Source organism: Mus caroli, unplaced genomic scaffold (assembly GCF_978045245.1).
Source record: "Mus caroli unplaced genomic scaffold, Mus_caroli_1 scaffold_15, whole genome shotgun sequence".
NCBI classification, from domain to species: Eukaryota; Metazoa; Chordata; class Mammalia; order Rodentia; family Muridae; genus Mus; species Mus caroli.
In genome coordinates this window covers 65,304,348-65,323,750 of record NW_028227270.1, presented here as the reverse complement: position 1 = coordinate 65,323,750, position 19,403 = coordinate 65,304,348, and the positions used below count along the sequence as shown (strand labels likewise).

The 19,403-nt window shown below is 40.7% G+C and overlaps 1 protein-coding gene across 4 annotated transcripts in view; it reads right to left on the bottom strand.

Moving 5' to 3' along the window:
• Positions 1-19,403, bottom strand: part of Uimc1 (ubiquitin interaction motif containing 1) — a 69,472-nt gene that overhangs the window by 2,102 nt on the left and 47,967 nt on the right. For 3 of the 4 annotated variants that reach the window (XM_021180058.2, XM_021180059.3, XM_029468390.2), the window contains 4 exons: positions 18,605-18,758; positions 8,604-8,682; positions 4,062-4,239; positions 475-538 (listed from right to left, as the gene is read on the bottom strand). In XM_021180058.2, coding sequence (XP_021035717.1) covers positions 475-538; positions 4,062-4,239; positions 8,604-8,682; positions 18,605-18,758 — 475 coding nt within the window. Of the gene's footprint in view, positions 1-474; positions 539-775; positions 858-4,061; positions 4,240-8,603; positions 8,683-18,604; positions 18,759-19,403 lie in introns of those variants that run through there. The other variant, XM_085831058.1, reaches the window with a different exon arrangement.

The window sequence follows — 19,403 nt, the reverse complement described above, 5'->3', positions numbered from 1 at the left end:
TCTCTAAATACTAGAGGCACACAAAGAGGGATTTTAGAATTCTAATTATAGAATTACTTCCTACAATTACTTAGGAGTGTAAATTGGGATGCTGAGCTAAAGGTAACATACGGTGATTTACAAACATTCAGAAGAGGCAGTAGTGTCTGCATGTCCAATTCCCATGACTGTTCCTTTAGAAGATCTGCTTTCTAGCATGTGTTAACTTTTTTGCAATTTTGGAACCACTCCCCAGATTAACAGGCAGTCCTGACTCTAGACTTTATAAAGTGTTACATTAAACATATGAAGAGTAAAACAGGCTATCTCTCCATTCATCTTTGAAAAGAAACAACCTAGATTAAATCTCAAAGACTGGCTGATTGGCTCCAAAAATTCCCTCATCTATCCCCAGCAATCAGCTGCAGGTCAACAGTTGCCATCTTCACTGGACAGCCTAACAGAAACCCTGAAAAGTGGTCCTGGAGTCTTCACCTGTGGTCCTATGCTCAGACTGCTCCAAGAGACTGAGGAGTCGGCCTTGACTATGGCCTTTGTCCTGTGATAGAGAAAAACAGACAGAAGGATTACTTCATGGAAAGATTAAAAACACAACTGACTTAGCCCAGATCAAAAAATTCCCAGAAGAATGTGGTGGCACAGCTGGGACTAGCTTAGTCTTTTGCTTTGTAATAAATGAGAGTAGATGAGAAAAACAGCAAACTGCAATGAAGAGAATAAGCACCCTGTCAGGAACACGCTTCCCAGGTGAAGTGGTGCATACCTTAACCACAGTACTCAGCATGCAGAAGGAGGTAGCAAGGGCAGCCTGGCCTACAGAGGAAGTTCCAGGCCAGTCAAGGCTACACAGGGAGACCCTATAAGAAAGGAAAGAAAGAAAGAAGGAAAAAAGAGAAATAGAAAGAAACTCAAGGATGGTTTCAGCATCAAATCAAATCAGTTCACAAATTACATTAAAAAAGAGCCTCTGGGTGAGAGGGACGGACGGCTCAGTGGGTAAGAGCACACTGCTCTTCCAGAGGACTGGAGATCAACTTCCAGCACCTACATGGTGGCTCACAACTGCCTGTAATTCCAGTTCCAGGGGCTCCCAGGCCTCTAGGCTCTGACTTCCTAGGCTTGGGCAACTGCACTCATGTGCACAGACCCTCACACAGACACAGACACACACATAACTAAAATTAATAAAAGAAAATGTTAAAAAAAAAAAAGAATAGCTTCTGCTCTATGTTAAATTTGAAGAGTTTTTTTTGAAAAAAATGGAAAACAAACAAACAGGCAGCAACGTCAAGATAAACTGGTGGCTTAACATACAGCGCTGGCTACTCTTCCACAGACCCGGGTTCAATTCCCAGCACCTACATTGTGACTCACAGTTGTCTGTAACTCCAGTTTCAGGGGATCTGATGTCCTCTTTCATACTCCATGGACACTAAGTACACGTGTGGTATACAGAGAGACATACATGTGTGCAAAACAATCATACACAAAAAACAAAAAAAAATTTTAAATATAAAAAGAATTTTTTTAAAAGATAAATAAATTGGTTCTTTGGTGCAAGTAAGCACTCACCTATAAAATCCAACTCTAAAGTCAGGGAATAAAGAGCCCCTGGTTCTCAAATGATTCAGAGCACTTGCTTCTCGTCCAGGGGTTTCATTCCCTACCCTCACATAGCCGCTCACAACCTTCTGCAACCCAGTTGTAGGGAATCCAACTCTCTCTTCTGGCCTCTGTGGCACTAAGCACACAAGTGGTACATAGACAGACATGCAAACCAAACACCCATATACATAAAATAGATTTAAAACATCAGGTTCATAGAGATGTCACTTCCTTGTGGCACGGTGGAGAACGGTTTGGTCTCGGCCCTCTGTGTAAGTGGCTCGTCTGCTAATAGCTCTTGAACACACTGTTACTGCTCTATCTTCCTCATCTCATCACAAGCCCAGAAAGCACTTAGATCCATTTCCCACAGACTGGGAGCCTTGCCTTGTAGTTTCTAAAACCTAGAAACACAAGGGATTCACAGTTATCTCACAAATGGTCCTAGAAGTGGGGATATGGATTCCCTACTCTTTCTGAAAAGCAATTAAATGTAATATTTCAAAAGATGTTGAAATGTTCACTCATACTTCAGGAAATAACTGGTAGTTCAAAATTAATGGTACCCCCACCCCCACCCCTGGTTTTTAAATTATCATTATTCTGCTCTGCTTTTATTGTTTTATTGGGGTTATTGTTGTAGTTTTTGTTTCTAAGATAGGGTACACTATGTAGATCATGGTTTAAAACTCTCTATGTACCCAGGACTGGCCCTTAAACTCTCAAACCTCCTGAGTGATGGGATTACAGGAATGTACAGGCTTTAGACTGTTTTAAAGTCTTTAAATATAGAAGGACTGGGAAAATACTAAATGTTTAATAATAAGATAATGATTAAGTGACCATCTATATGATACAAGCATCATTAATAATGTTTTTTTCAGCTTGAGGAACAGGTGATAGAGGTGGAGGTAGGGCTTAGAATTGCCTATATAAGCCAGGATGACCTCAAACTTGTGACCCTCATTAGTGGTGGAACTACGGACAAGCTCAAGCACACCCAGCTAACAGTAATACTTCAACAACAAACCCAGAGATTTACCCTATCCTACAGGGCTTCTCACTCCACTTGGGGCCCCTTCTCACCTGAGAAACCTTTACATGACCTTGGGTATATAGGTATATAAAATCAATAAAACAGATCAAATGTTTATTGATAAAAAATCATAATAAAAATCATTTTAAAACAATTCTATGAAATATATATAATTTTAACCATTTACTAAAGAGAAAAGTAAATGTGCATAATAATGAAATAGGTGTTTGTGGTATGATTTAGTTTTTATTGTTTTGGTTTTTAAGATAGGGTCTCCTGTAACCCAAGCTGACCTTGAACTTGTTACATAACTGGGAATGACTCTGAACTTGTGATCCTCCTGCCTCTACCTCCCAAGTGCTAGAATTGTAAGTGTGTGTCACTGTGCTCAGTATTATTTGGTGCGAGGGCACTCATACCAGGCAATCATCCTACCTTCGAAGCCAAACCCCCAGCCCATACTTGTTTATTTTTACATAAGAATTAAATTCTACCTAAATATCTGACAGTGCAAAAAGCAGGGCAACTTTCTGAGTTGACTGATACTCTGATTTTATTATCATCAGTGCTGAGAACACTGCTTCGCATAAATATATATTACAAATTGGCAAGTATATGTTTAGGGCCACTTTAGAAATTGCTGGAAATTTCTGTCTTAATCCCAAGCCAAAATTCACTACTTTTTAGACAACTCACATCAGCAACTAAAACAGCAATTTTTAAAATCAAACGTTCTCACAGAATATAACCAAAAAGATATACTAATGTGGGGCTAGGATGTCACAAAAGTGCTATGCAAAACAAAAACCTGAGTTTGAATCCCCAGACAAATGTGGAAAGCTGGCGTGACTCTGAGCATGAGGGCTGCAGTACATAAAGGCAGACTCCCAGAGCTGACTGACTAGCTAGTCTAGCGGGCCAATGAACACCAGGTTTGGTGAGAGACTCTGTCTCCAATGTAAGCTGGCCATCTGACATATGCGTGGGTACTTGGATGGTAAGATAATATGAAAATGTTATGTTTTCCATAATTAAACCACTATGTTTTTAAAAGAGTAGAAAACTTTGTATGTACTGCAAAAAGCATAGCAATTAATAACTGATTATAGTCTTGGATCTGAGAGGAGGAGCTTCAGGCAGTATCCATAATCTACAAAAGCCCCAAGTCCAGTGAGAGACCTGTGTAAAAATAGGTGGATAAACCCTGAGGACTAACACCCAAGTCTAACCTCTGGCCTCCATATATAATGTACAATATATATACACGTGCACACACACACACACACACACACACACACACACACACACACCACCTTTACAAGCATAAACAAGGTAAGTAGGAAACAAGGGAGGAGAGAGAGGGAAGGAGAGAAGACAGCCAGAACAGAACTGCAGCTTTTCCTCAGCACTGCACACATACCTTTGGCTTCTTCAGCCGCTGCTGTTGTTTCCCCTCCACAGGTGCACACACCCTTGGTCTCCTCATCCCTTCAATCCCATCTTCTCTGTCAACCTTTGCAAGCTGGAGACAGGCCTCCACATGGCACTGATACTCCCCAAGTGGAACCAGGGACTTACATAGATAACACTTCTCCTTCCTGGGTGAGCAGAAGAGGGGGAGGGGGAAGAGGCAATTTTAAGATTTGCTTTTGCCTCTAGGCTCCTGGAATATTTCAGATTGTCTTTTTACATCTCAAAAATGTCTGCAGAGGAGACTTGTCAACCAACGCAGATTCACTCAGTGGGATCACCAATAAAGCTAACCCCGTGCCAATCATAAGGACTAAGTGATTAGCAGTTTTCCCTGGCTGTTTCTTTGTACCCCGCTGTTGCAGCAGTGGGATGGTAATGAAATCAGCTCTTCTAACCATCTCAAACAATGCTCATTGCTTCTCAGACATAAAACAGTCTGTCAGACTCTTCTGAAATTAAGTGTAATCATTTTTTCAAAGAGAAGTTAAAATTTTGACAGAAAAGGGAGCACTGAAAGCATGAAATCAATAGTGACAGTTTACCACTGTGGATACCTCTGTTTGATTAGTAAGTCAAGTCTGTCTATATGCTAACTTCCTTAACACTATCACCTGAAACATCAACTAGGACGTTACTAAAACATGTGCCTCTGTCAGAAGCGTCTGTATATTACATAGTTATTTTCATCTTTTTATAACAAAATCGTTTGCAGAAAGAAAAAAGTATGTTCTTGATGTCTCAATGAAACCAGAACTGTACGAGTTGGTGAAGAATGCTTATTAACTACTTTCTCTGTAGTCAGTACCTTTCAACTTAATTTCTAAATTAATTCTTCAGCCCCATTAGGAAGGAATTATTCTCCCCAAGGTCCTTACAGCTAATTAATATCAGAACTCACAGCTGATAAGTTCATCTTAAACTTTCTGAAACATGTGATCTTAAACTTCCTTTTCTATTACTACTCAGTAACTATGGCAAGAAATTAGCTCTATGGAAGATTTTCTCTAAAGGGCAATAAAATAACAGAAATAGCCGGGCGTGGTGGCGCACGCCTTTAATCCCAGCACTCGGGAGGCAGAGGCAGGCGGATTTCTGAGTTCGAGGTCAGCCTGGTCTACAAAGTGAGTTCCAGGACAGCCAGGGCTACACAGAGAAATTCTGTCTCGAAAAACCAAAAAAAAAAAATAAATAAATAAAAATAACAGAAATAACATCTCAAACTACTCTCCTGCCTGCAAGAATGAACGTCAAGCTCTGCTTTATGAGGAAAGTTAGATTAGAATATCTTCAAAATTCATCAATTAATGCAAAAGCATTATTAATTCTTACTATTAGATTAGTACAAAAGTAATTTTGTTTTCTACACTGTTGAAATTTGTCATCTGATACTGAAATACATTCTTAAATAAATGAGGTTATGCTGTGCATCATTTTAATGAACATTTTTTACATTTTTTTTTACTAATGACATATTTGCTGTTTATATTTACTTTATAATACAGAAATGATGTGAAACAAAAGCTAATTTTCTTATGTGGCAAAATAGGTGGTAAAACAGCTGAGGCAAAGCAACATCCACAGAAGCAGATAAAAGAGCGTGGAGCACCACAGTGCTTCAAGACGCTCTGCACAGAAGAAGGGCCGTGAAGGTAAGGAGCTGAGGGGCTGGCCACAGGAAGCTGGCAATGAGGACCCGAGAGAGAGCACTCACTGAAGCTGATTCTCTTACTTGACTCAAGAAGTTGCCAAAGAACCTTGCAAGTTGTTGAAGCCAAAGAGGGAAAGTGAAAGGTTTGATAACTAGGTGCCTCATGGTTGAACCAAAAAAAAAAAAAGGTTTGAGCTGTCCTACCTCTTACTCTACAGAACAACAAACCATTTCGTCTTAAGACTGCGACATGCAGTAGTCAATTGTCCATGATCACTAGTAATGACCAGCTCAATGGCTAGACCAAGAAATTCCAGAGAACTTCCCAAAACCAAACTGGTATTCAACAAGGTCATGGTCAGTGTTTGGTGGACTGCTGCTGGTCTGATCCACTGAAGCTCCGGAGTTCAGTGAGACCATTATGTCTGAGATTTGTACTCAGCAAATTAAGAAACACAGCACTGAGAACTGATACCTGCAGCAACACTGGTCAGCAGAAATTGTCCAAATTCATCATTAGGACGCCAGACCACATACTATACAACTAACACCTCAAAAGTTAAACTAAACTACAAAATTCTGCTTTATTTATTTACTTGACCTCCTACCAATCAACTACCACTTCAAGCATTATGACAACCTTTTTGAAGGAAAATGCTCTATAAATCAGCAGAATGCAGAAATACATGAGTCAGTGAGCCTGATGAGCTGAGTTCAATCCCTGGGACCTATATCATAGAAGAAAAAAATCAACTCCTTGCTGTCTGCTGACCTCCACACACAACACATTAGGTATTTAGGAGGTGGAGGGGGTGGGGGTGAGTGGGTGGGAGATTTTCTAAAAGTTCCTCAAATCCTGAAGCATGAAGTTTAATACTACAAAATAAACATTTTTCATCAGCCAAAAAAAAAAAATGCACTGACTATAACAGTTCCCACTTTAATTAATAAAGTATGTTTGGACCTAGTCATGATTTAGAATTCATACTCTAAAACCTCTGGATTAACCTAAAAATGAGTGGCAGCAGCAATATAGGAAGACCTGAACATTTAAACTCAGGACAAGTCTGACTTTGTTACCGTTGGCTACATAACTTGGTTACATATAATTTATCTTTAAAATGATAAGAGAAAAAAGAAAGAGAGAAAGAAAATAAAAAGAGGCTGAGGGCATAGTTTGAATGTTAACTGCCTGCTTAGCACAAACAAGGTCGCAGATTCAATCCCTAGTATTTGATGGGACGGGAGGGAGAAGAGAGAAGACAAACTATGCCACTCCACTGTCCTAAAGTAAATGGAGGGCCTATGGTGATGAGTAACATGCAATATCAGATGCTCATTATACAGCTACTGTCAGTGCTGCCTCACACACAACTTACCAGATGCTACGTATAAACAACAACGAAAACAAGTCTCTCCACCTTAACAGCTTGTCCAAGAACATAGAGATATTAATAAGAATTGCAGCAACGTGAGGGATACAGTCCAAGAGGAAGGTCTACACTAACGTAAGATCACAGAGAGGGAAGAACAGGAAGAAGTCGTTAGTTGGTACTAAGTTACAGATAGATAGTAGTAGGGAGTTCGGGTTTACTACTATATAGCTGGTGATTACATTTTAACAAGCTAGAAGAAGGGGGTTTTAATGTTTTTAACCACAAAGAAATGAAGAATAGATGTTTAAACTGATTTAAACATTACACAGTGTATACATGAATCAAACATTATATGGCACTCCATTAATACATACAGGCTTAAATTTTTCACATACTAGTTTTTAAAATTTAAATCATTACAGAAAATCACAACTACTCAAAATACAGAGAACAGCAGATTGTGGGAGCCCAACCCCCAAAGGATATATCTACACTAAAACTGAACTTCTTAGGCTCAGGAAATACCATGGTAGAGGAAGAACAAATATTTTAAGAGACAAAAGAAAAAAGTCTGCTGTGAGAATGTGTCTTCTAAAAGCTACACCCATAGGTGTATCATATATTGCAACAACATGACACCACCAACAGACATGTTTACCTGGAAAGGGAGAAATGTCACAGGGCCTAGACAAAGAACTTCAACCAAGTAACGACCACTGAGAACTAGAGTCTCCCAGGGATAAGCCCCCTAACTGATATCCAATACCAGTGGTCAGTCCAGAAATCATATATACAAGTAACACTAAACACACTCAGCAGGTTGTATTTGTGTGCGTGTGCATGCACGTGTGTATGCAAACATAACTATAATAATCAAAGAAAAGACATACTTTTGAGAAGGAGTGAGAAAGAGACATGGGAGGGATTGAGAGGAGGGAAAGGGAAAAATTGTGTAATTATATTTTAATGAAAATGAAGTTTTAATGAAGAAGAAAAAAAAAGTAAACAAAAATTTCTGCCTAACAACTCACTATTCTAATGTCCTGTTGGAAACGCCTCTGCTTTCAGGAGGCCACATCTACACCTGACCTCTTCCTCAGAATGTGCTCTTAGTCAAGCTACAAGCCACATCCCAAGGAAGTCTTCTATATTACTCAACATCCTGCAACTCAACTGCTATATTATGACATTGAAAAATGCTCACTGCTTCCCCAAAGCACCAAACACCCATTTATAAATTCAAAGAAAACAGACAGCCTTAGAACAATGCAGAAGCAGGATCATTTTTAACACACTGAAAAAGAACAGATGAGTGGTGTACACTGAAATTATAAGAAAAAGAAATTCAGGCTTTCAAACAATGATGACAGGATGGACAAGCAGAGAAGTACAGGGGCAGGCACGAGTGGCTTCACTTGGTGCAACTACTGCTGTGTCAGATAAGGAACGGAGGGTGCCCACCTACCTGCTGGCGTCCAGAGCTGGCTGTGCAGCTATCCTACCGTCACTCTTGTTCTTGGCCTCTCTTCGTCTCCGAGTCAATACTTCACCATTTAAAAAAAAAAAATGTTAGCTGGCAATAGACTCAGGATATAGAAGACAAAATTTACTAAGAAGAAACAATTTGCCAGGTGTGGTGGCGCACACCTTTAATCCCAGCACTCGGGAGACAGAGGCAGGCGGATTTCTGAGTTGTAGCCTGGTCTACAAAGTGAGTTCCAAGACAGCCAAGGCTACACAGAGAAACCCTGTCTCGAAACCCCCCATCCCCCCCAAAAAAAAATTAAACCTATTCTGTGAGGAAGAAGTTCACTGACTGGGAAACCACAACCATTCTAATATTGAAAATAATACAAGTGACCAAAACTGCTAGCCACAAGATGTTCCCTCTTTGTTGCCAATCCATGAGATATAAAAGTCTAGTTCACTCCAAGGAAGGTTTCTGTGTTCTACCTAAATATCAGTCAATCAAAGAACATATACCAAAATTCTGTCTGGTATACCACAGATCCAATGAAGTACCGTATGAAATGCAGTAATGATAGCTACAGGTGAGTCCCTACATAAGCCCCAGTCCTGACAAACTTCTCAGTGCTCCACTTCCGAAGTGTGGAAGAGTAGGACAGCAAGCACAGCTGGCCCCTCTACTCCACTAGGACCACGTCCCACTTCTACTGCGGGCATACAAGTGATAGAAGTATCTGCCTCACATCAAAAATATCTGCTTATAAAATCATAATCCCTCTTAATGATCTTGTAGGTTATTTAATCAAGTGTTTTCTAGTCTTTGGCAAACAAAAAGTAAACATTTCTTTTCAAAGTATGCCTTCCTTACACTTAACACACCACAGAGAATCTTTAAAAAGTTACTGAAGTATGAAACAACCTATCCTGTGAATTACTTGAATCTTTAGTGTGTACAATCTGGGTTACACCAGCTATTGAATAAATAAATATCTATTAGGTTGCAGTTAAGTATTTGGCACACAAGCCTAAGGACCTCAGTTTGATCCCTGTGTAAAAACAGGACAGGGTGGCTTTTGTTGTCCCAGTGATGGAGAGACAGAGACAAGAGGATCTCTGAGGATTGCTGGCCAGCCAGTCTGTTTTAATCAGCAAGCTCTAGGTCCCAAAAAAAAAGAGAGAGAGAACAAGAAACAAACAAAAAAAAAATGACTGGAGAGATGGCTAAGAGGTTAAGAGCACTGGCTGCTCTTCTAGAGGTCCTGAGTTCAATTCCCAGCAAACACATGATGGCTCATAACCTTCTTTAATAAGATCTGGTGCCCTCTTCTGGTCTTCAGGCATACATGTAGCAGACTGCTATATAAATAAATAGTATATAATAAATAAATAAGTCGGGAGGTGGGGGAACAGAGTAAATATATAAGAGGAAGGAAAGAAGGAAAGAGGGAGGGAGGGAGGGAGGGAGGAGGGGGGGAGAGAGGGAGAGAGAGAGAGAGAGAGAGAGAGAGAGAACAAAAACATCTCCCCAAAAGGGGTGGGGGAGGGGGATAAATGGCTCTCTCACTTAGTGGATAAAGGGGCCTGCCTTTAATCTGGATTTCGGACCCACACTGTGGAAGGAGAGAATTGATAACTTCTAACTCAAAACACTCATATAATTAATTATGTTGATAGTTCCTAAATGTAAGTCCTTTTTAAAACCCTCAAAACCCAGACATTATTGGGTCCATTTTAACAATGACTGTATTTAAAAAGCTTAGCAGTCTTAAGTTTGTAAATTACTCCTCTGCAACATGATTTAAAGGCAGACAGACTCCAGAGCCAATACTACAATGCTAAAGAACCCCTGTCCCTGCTCAGGCTGTGGTAATTTCAAGTTTAGAGACGAGCTTGCCCACTGTTTGCTTCCTGATGGTGGTGGGGATTGAACTCAGAGCCTCATGAATGTAAGACAAATACTTTACCACTGCTCTACATTCCCAATTTCTCTCTCAAGAGGTGCATTTGAAAGTTCATCTCTTGACTTTAACATGCAATGCTGCTATAGTTACCTCTGTGCCTAGTTTGCTCAGCGTCTTTCCTCATAAAGACACAAAAGTATTCATATAAAAATATTCTTGGGCTGAAGTGCTCAGACATTAAGAGCACTGACTGTTTTTCCAGAGGTCCTAAGTTCAAATCCCAGCAACCACATGGTGGCTCACAACCATCTGTAATGGGATCTGATGCCTTCTTCTGGTGTGTTTGAAAACAGCTACAGTGTACTCACATATACAAAATAAATAAATCTTTTCAAAAAATATATTCTTATCAATACTATCACCCTAAAAATTTTATACCTTGAAAACACACCATTCTATCTATTTGGATTTGAAATCCCAGAACAATTAGATTTTGCTTGTTTGTTTTATTTTTCAAGACATGGTTTCTCTGTGTAGCCTTGGCTATCCTAGAACTAAATCTGTAGACCAGGCTGGCTTCCAACTCACAGAGATCCACCGGCTTTTGCCTCCTGAGTGCTGAGATTAAAGGCACACACACCACCACTGCCAAGCACCACTTAATCATAAAACCATAAAAAGACAACCAGACAGTGTGTGCCTCATACCTAAATTCAGTATGAGATTTACACTATCATCCATGAAACATACTTGAAAGACTCAGAAATGTATAGGACTAATAAGGCCCTCCCAGAGGTTTGATAAACAGTACACAAGGTGAAACTGCTGACAGGTTGGCTAGAGAGCTCCAGGGAGGAAGGCTCTATGAGTGCTCATGCACTTGAGGGTGGAATGTTCCATGATACAAATGCCTATGATTCACCCATGCACCTATTAGGTAACCCTCAAAGCTCACTGTTCACCAGTGTAGACTTGAGTGGGATCATTTCTTTGGTCTGTTGTTGGTGTCCTGTCTGGGGTCAGACCTCTCCAAGAAAATCAAAGTCCCAAAACACTGGTTCTTCAACATCAAAGCATAGTGAGTAGGATAACACAGGTCAGTGTTAAAAACAAGATGAGAAGAACAAAGATACTGGAGATCCTAAGTGGATACGGCTGCAGGCAGACAACAATGTGTTTTATGTTATATAAACATTATCTACACATATTTTCTCCGGCAGCCCACCAGCAATCTCTTTGTGTAGTCAAGGATTGCCTCTACTTCCCAGTACCAGTATTACAGGTGCACACTACTGCACCTGGACTATCACTCCACATATCATACCCATCACCAACTTTAAACTATGGGGTGGCATAAGCCTATAATTCTAGCACTCAGGAAGCTGAGACAGGAGGATTGGCACAGGTTCAATGCCACCCAGGCTTCAAATTTGCAGTCCTCCTGCCTCAGCCTCCACACTCAGCTAAAATGTATTTTTAACACTTGTACCCACAGAGTACAATATATGAAACAGAAATAAACATACAAATAACTTTCAAAGCTGAAAACACATCTTCCCCCAATCTGAATCTGAGCTCAAGCTCCATGTGTCGCTCTCCTTCTGCCCTCCGCACTGCCCAAAGTACCACGTTTAATTGCTGCTCTATTCTGTAGAGCCTTACATGCTTGTATCTAAGTGACTTATGTTATCTTACAGTAGTGCCCCTTGACTTTAAATTTCCAATAATGTTCTCCCCAAAACAGCACAGGACCCTCTTCGTTTAGCTCCCCAAGTAGTTTTAGCATGGTATCACAGCTACTTATGCACACTTCTTGTCTATCCAGCTAAACAATGATCTCCTTGAGACCAGAGCCTATTTCTAATTTGTGTATCTCCCCACACCACCCTAAATCCACATTTTTTTTCTATTAAACCTATCCCATTTCACAACTGCTAACACTTTAAAATATGTACTAATAGCAATATAGCTAATCTACGAATTCTGAGTACTACAAACTCCACACTAATACAAAAAAGATCACTGGAGAGCTTCACAAATTACATTCAGATCAGTCACTAACAGATATATAAGACAGGAAAGGTCCAACTTTGTCTAACTTGAGAAATATATCATGTATGACTCTATACAATAACCATCTACTAAGGCAAAAGTAAACACAGCTGATGCATGTAGCTTCCTAAACCCTACTTCTATGTATCTCTTACTAATTTATTTTTGTTTTGTTTTGAGACAGAGGGTCTCTGCCCAGCCCTGGATATCCTGGAACTCTCTATGTAGACCAGGCTGGCCTTGAACTCAGAGATTCGCCTACCTCTGCCTCCCCAGTGCTGGGATTAAAGGCGTGGGCCACTATACTCCTGGTTTAACTTAGTTTCCTGTTTTGACTTAAGCCTTGATGTCCATCTTTCCCTTACTTGTACCCAACTGACAGCTTATCTACCTACTAAAAACACAGACCCTAGAAATACGACATAAACAGGAAGAAGTAGTTCAAAATTTATTAGATACCTTAGCATAATGCTTTCTATATCTACCATGCACATTACAGAGTGCCTCAGATTCTCATGGCCCTACTGTTGGACTAAGTTTACAGATGAGGAGCCTGATTCCAAAAGAGGTAAATAGTACCCAGCTAGCAAGTACTATGATAACATTTAAATCCCCATATGCCTGGCTCCCAAGCCTACATTCCCTCCACTCTATCAGACTGCCCAAAGCTAAACGCTGCCTCAATTCTCCCAGCTCTACCCTGGTCCCCGTTCTAATAATCTATTATCCAGCAGCAACCTGAGCGACGCTTTTCTTAAAATTACCATTCTCTGCTTAAACATACACTCTTTGCTCAAGTCTTTCCAGTGATTACTCTCAAGAGGAAAAGTCAAAGTCCTTTTTAGAGTCTAGAGCTCTGTGATCTACCTGTGCCTTCCCAATTTTTCTCTAGTCTCTGGTTTATCTCTTTCATTTGCTCGGCTCCAGCTATACTTAACCCTGTTAACGTGTGAGAAGTCTGAAGCTACTTTTTCCCCTTCTATCTCTAACTGCCTTAGTTGGGGCTTCTGTTGCTGTAGTAAGACCTAAAGCAACTTGGGGAGGAAAGGGTTTATTTCAGCTTACAGCTCCATATCACCGAAGGAAGTCAGGGCAGGAACCTGGACAGGAACCTGGAGGCAGGAGCTGTGCAGAGGCTTTGGAAGAGTGCAGCTTACTGGATTACTCTTTATGGCTTGCTCAGCCTGCTTTCTTATAGCATCACCAGCTGAGAAGTGGCACTGCCCACAGTAAGCTGGTCCCTCCCACGTCAATCATCAATCAAGAAAATGTATCAGCAACTTGCTCGAAGGCCAATCTGGTAGGGACATTTTCTCAACTAAGATTCCCTCTTCCCAAATTATTCTAGCTTTTGTCAAGCTAACATAAAACCAGCTAGCATGGTAACATATTCTCTTCTTGTAATGGCTACTATTAGCTGTCAACTTAACAACATCTGGAATGGACTACAATCCAGAAATGGAGAGCATACCTGATTTTTAACTTAGTTTGAAGTGGGTGAATCCACTTCTAGTAAGGATCTTTGAGGTAGGAAGACATACAACTTTGATCCAGATCTTAAGGCAGAAAGATACACCTTTAATCTGGGCTATACCCTCTCCTGCAACTCTATTTAAGGGCACAGAAGAAAGTGTATGCTCTTTGCTTGTTTGCCCTCATCTTGCTAGCACATCTATTACTTCAATGGCATTAGAGCCTTATTCTAGCATATACTTAAGACCAGCTGGGACATCCAGCCTTGTGGACTGAATGACTACTGAATTCTTGGACCTTACATTCACAGCTTGTGCGCTCAGTTAATTCAGTGTGCATGTGCGCATGTGTGTATTAAACACACACATGCACACACATATAAAGAGAGAGGAGAAGGGTGGGAGGGAGAGAGAGGGTGGGAGGGAGAGAGAGATTCATTCTGTAAGTTCTGTTACTCTAGAGAACCCTAACTAGTACACTCTCTCACCTTAAAATTCCCCCATTTCCTTTAGGTCTCTACTCAAATGCCACCTTCCTTTATTATTATTATTATTATTATTATTATTATTATTATTATTATTTTTATTTTATGTGAATGAGTGTTTGCCTGAACATACACATGTGACTTCAGAGGTCAAAGACAGTGTTGAACCCCCTGGATCTAGAGTCATATTTATAAGCCACTATGTGGGTGCTGGGGATCAAACCCAGGCCCTCTGCAAGCACAGCAAGTGCTAACTGCTTAGCTACCTCTCCAGCCCCAAATGTCACTACTATCTTAAACAGGACCTTTCTGACAACTATTTTAAATTGTTACATTGTTACTCTCTATTCCCTTCTTGTGCTTTGTACTTTTTTCCCTAAAATACTTACCACAAGGTAGAGAAACAGTCTAGGCAGTTACCTGCCACACAAGCATGATGGTGTACCCTTGTAATCCTAGCATTAGGGAGGTAGAGACTGGAGGATTCCTGGAGTTCACTGGCTAGTCAGGTTAGTCTTAACTATTAAGCCCCAGGTCCTAGTGAGAGACCTTGTTCCAAAAACGAAGTGGATGGCTCCCAAGGAGTCACAGCTGGGGTTGACCTTCATACATCTGCACACACATGTGCACATGCACACCCACACAAAATCAATTTTAAAACTTTATCACCACTTGACATGCTACTTGCTTAGTTGTTCCGTGGTTTACTTTCCGACACCAGAATGTACACTCCATGAGAGTAGTAACTTCTATATTAATTCAATGTATCTGATATATAGTAGGTAGTAATACATACTTACTGAGTAAGAAGGGAGCTTTATTTTGCCTAAGTGTTTACATAAAATGATCTCCAATATGTATTCCAGGAAATAAATAACAAAGGCAGTTCAGTCTTGTCCTGGTCTAGAACAATGTAGTGAATCTTATCCCTCACAAACAGTCCTTTTAAAGAACATTCTACTTTTTTATAGTTCTGATCAGATAGCCATGCTACTGAATAAACTGAGCACACAAGCTAGCTTAACCACAATGTAGTATTGTAATCAAATAAAACTTACAGCAAAGTTAATCAGACACATCTTTAATGACATGCATAATTGTTATTGTGCTGCACGGTAACTAGGCATAAATGGCAGACATTCCATGTAAATGATGCTAATTACTATTCCTGTTACACAGCCAAACCAAGCATGTCTAGGATCAGCTTCAGGGAGACACGGAGGGAGGGAGAAACCTGGGTATTCAACTGAGAGGTAAGAAACCTCTTACTCTACGCCTCAGGAATTAGATAAATGGTCTCCAGGCTCTGTTTTGTGGCTTATTCCCATTCTCGAGATGGGAAACTTTCCCTCTTTGGTATGAGAAGCCTGCTATCAAGATTTAGAAATTATGTTAAGAGGAACAAAAAACATCACCAATTTCTGCCTCTAACAAGGAAGCCGTGGACATGGGCAAGGTGGCAGAAACTAAGAGATCAGATTTGCTGAGAACCAAGTAGAGGCCACATACAGTAAAGTGTTTCATGTAATTCCTAACTTGACCAGCCTACCTAGATCTCCAAATGGTTCCCGAGACAACAAGAGTAAGCAGACGATGGGATGGTTCCAGTGAGAATTCCCTGCTCCAAAATCTACAAGGCCTAAAATGGCAGCTTTCATGGTCCAGACTGTGACCCCAGTGTCTCTCGGACATGACCCGATTCACTGCTCTCCTTCTCCCACTGGACTCATTTCAGCAGGGGCATTTACTCTAAACAACTATAATTACTTTCCCAATAAGACCACAAACCCCTTGGTAGCAGAAACCTTGCTTTAAAACTTCTCTAGTAACCCACATAAAAGTCTTGCCAACAATTGCTCTAAGTGTTCCGGGGCCTGGAGATGGCTTGGTGATTAAAAGTGTTCACTGCACAACCATAAAGACCAGTACACAGTACACATCTAACAAGTACAGAGTGCACATGTAACAAGTACATAGTATACATGTAACAAGTACACAGTGCACATGTAACAAGTACATAGTACACATGTAACAAGTACACAGTGCACATGTAACAAGTACACAGTGCACATGTAACAAGCTGGTCATCCCACACACAGTGCCTGTAAGCCCATCTCTGATCAGACTGAGTCAGGAGGATCACTGGAGCTTGCTAAAGTCTAGTCTAGCTGAGAAAATGTCAGCCCCACGTTCCGAGACCCTGCCCAGAGGAACAGCTGGAGAGGAGGATACTCAATGCCCTCTTTCTAGCCCTACATCTGTGGGATTCAGGGATCAGAAATAGGTTATCATGTAATAGTACTGCTTCCTAAGCCTGCCCTTGCTCTGAATAATGACAACGAGACTTATTATAAGCTTTAGGTACAATAGCTAGGCAGCCGCGGAGGTGTCTGAGGTTATTCTGATATAACCCGACTATGCTGACCTGCCCTTCTTCCCAGCCATACAGCCTGTTACCTGTCATCTAAATCTCGCCCTGGCTGCTCCTTTTTCTTCTGTCTCTCTGCCTCTCTGACTTTCTTCTTCCCTCCCTCTCTCTCTCTGGGCCCAGAAGCCCTGCCTTTTCCTCTCCTGCCCAGCTATTGGCTACTCAGTTCTTTACTTAACCAATAAGAAGGTGGTGGAGAACAATGTTTACAGAACACTGAGTCAGGAGATGCTTCATAATAATGGCAATGCCAAGGTCCAGACTGCAACCAGACCTCTGGGTACAGAAATCAGCATTTGAATACATAATGCACAAAAGATCTCCCCAACATTATCAGGTATGGTAGCAGATGCCCTTACCCACTGGCCATTTTACCTGCCCTGGGATCTCTGACAGTTATGACATGGGTGGTAAGCAAAAAAATCCAGCAGAATACTAGTCTACGCAGGGTGTCTTTGGGAAGGACAATCTTGAACCTTAGGGTCATGGATGGCTAGACTGACAACTCATGGCTTACCACTGTAGCTGAGCCAAGAGGTCCTTTCTCATCATTTTAATGTATAAAATACTCCACACATATACAATTTCAAATTTAAATACATTTAAGTTATAAAAACCAAGTAGCACAAAGAAGTTTGCAACACTTCCAATTACCTAAGGCTTACATGTCATTTATATGTTAGTTCAGGGAGAGCTAGCTATGTTGACACTATTTTGCTAGATGTTAAAAACGGTAAACAGAAAGGCAGAATCCAGATGTTATATCAAGGGGTATGATTAACAAAAATATTTTCTTGGCCAACATCTCACACTGTATAATCTTAGAAAGGTAACATTAATTTCAGTGTAACTCAGCAGATACATATAGGACAGACATATGAATGAGGGATATTTTTAATAGCTGTCTCTAAGTAGAATGTCTGTTGAAATAAACCACCAAGAGATTTATTTTAAATAAAAAATGGACCACTCTAAAACTTAAGCTTCAAGTTCCTTAAGAATCCCAACGTTTAAACATGTAAGTTGAAAGAAAAGGTCTACTGCATTGCATTGGCTTTTCAGCTATTCACAGTAAACAGCAAATGGAACATTAAAAGAAAAGGCTTTTTCCCTTTACCTTCTCATGAGGAACTTGGTACTAGATAATAGACCTACTAAGGACAAAGAACACGAATGTACTAGAAAATTAACTAGATATAAACAATAGCAACTTTGAGGAAAGAGTTCCTGAACTGTATTATACGGGATTATAAAAGTACCATGCAAACATGTTAGGAGTTATGCTGTCAGCTGGGCATGGTGATTCACACTTTAACCCCAGCATCAGGATGCAGAGGCAGAAGGATCACAGAGTACAAGGCCAGCCTGGTCTACAGAATGAGTTCCAGTCAAGGCTATATAGTAAAACCCAATCTCAAAAAAAAAAAACAAAAGGGGCTGGCGAGATGGCTCAGTAGGTAAGAGCACTGACTGATCTTCCAAAGGTCCTGAGTTCAAATCCCAGCAACCACATGGTGGCTCACAACCACCCGTAATGAGATGCCCTCTTCTGGTGTATCTGAAGACAGCTACAGTGTACTTACATATAATAAATAAATAAATCTTATTTGAAAAGACAGAAAGAAACAAACAAACAAAACTAGGCTCTCCTGAGTTTTTACCTGTTTCCTGCTCCATCAGACCATTGCAGTACATGGCGTGCTGTTCAATCTTTGTGGGAGGAAAGTCTTGGTTACACAGCGGGCAGGATACCCGGGTACTAGATGAGACTGCAGGAGGAGGGCTCTCCTTCGTACAATCTTCCCTATTAGCAACCTAAAGAGCATGGCAAACAGCAACTGTAAGTGACAGCTTTCGTTTATGTCTTTTCCTGCAAAGAACAAGACACATTTCATTTACTTTCCAAGAACCAACACCTATCAACTTTTACCAGATTCAAAACCAAGGACTGAAAGCGAAGACTTAAGTATGTAAAGACCTAGAGAAAAGGCCGTCAGTTTCCTGAAGCCACTTAAGGTTTCTCTCTTGCTCCTGTAATTGCTAGTACCTTGCATACATAGTTTCCAACTATTATTTACTTAGGATATAAGTGAGTTTATTTGTTGTTTGTCCATGCCATATGTGTATACATGTGAAAGTTTGCGAGTTGGCTCCCTCCTTTTCCCTTGTTGAGGTAAGGTCTCTGTTGTTTCTGCCACACTTTGTATTCCAGGGTGGCTGGCTGTCTATTGCTGTGATGAAACACCATGACCAAAAGCAACGTGGGCAGGAAAGGGGTTATGTCACTTATAATTCCCTATCATAGTGCATCATCAAAGACAGTCAAGGCAGGAACCTGGAGGCAGGAGCTGATGCAGAAGCCATGGAGGGCGCTGCTTACTGGCTTGATCTCATGACTTGCTCAGCCTGCTTTCTTACAGAACCCAGATCAACAGCACAGGGTTGGATCCACCCAAAATG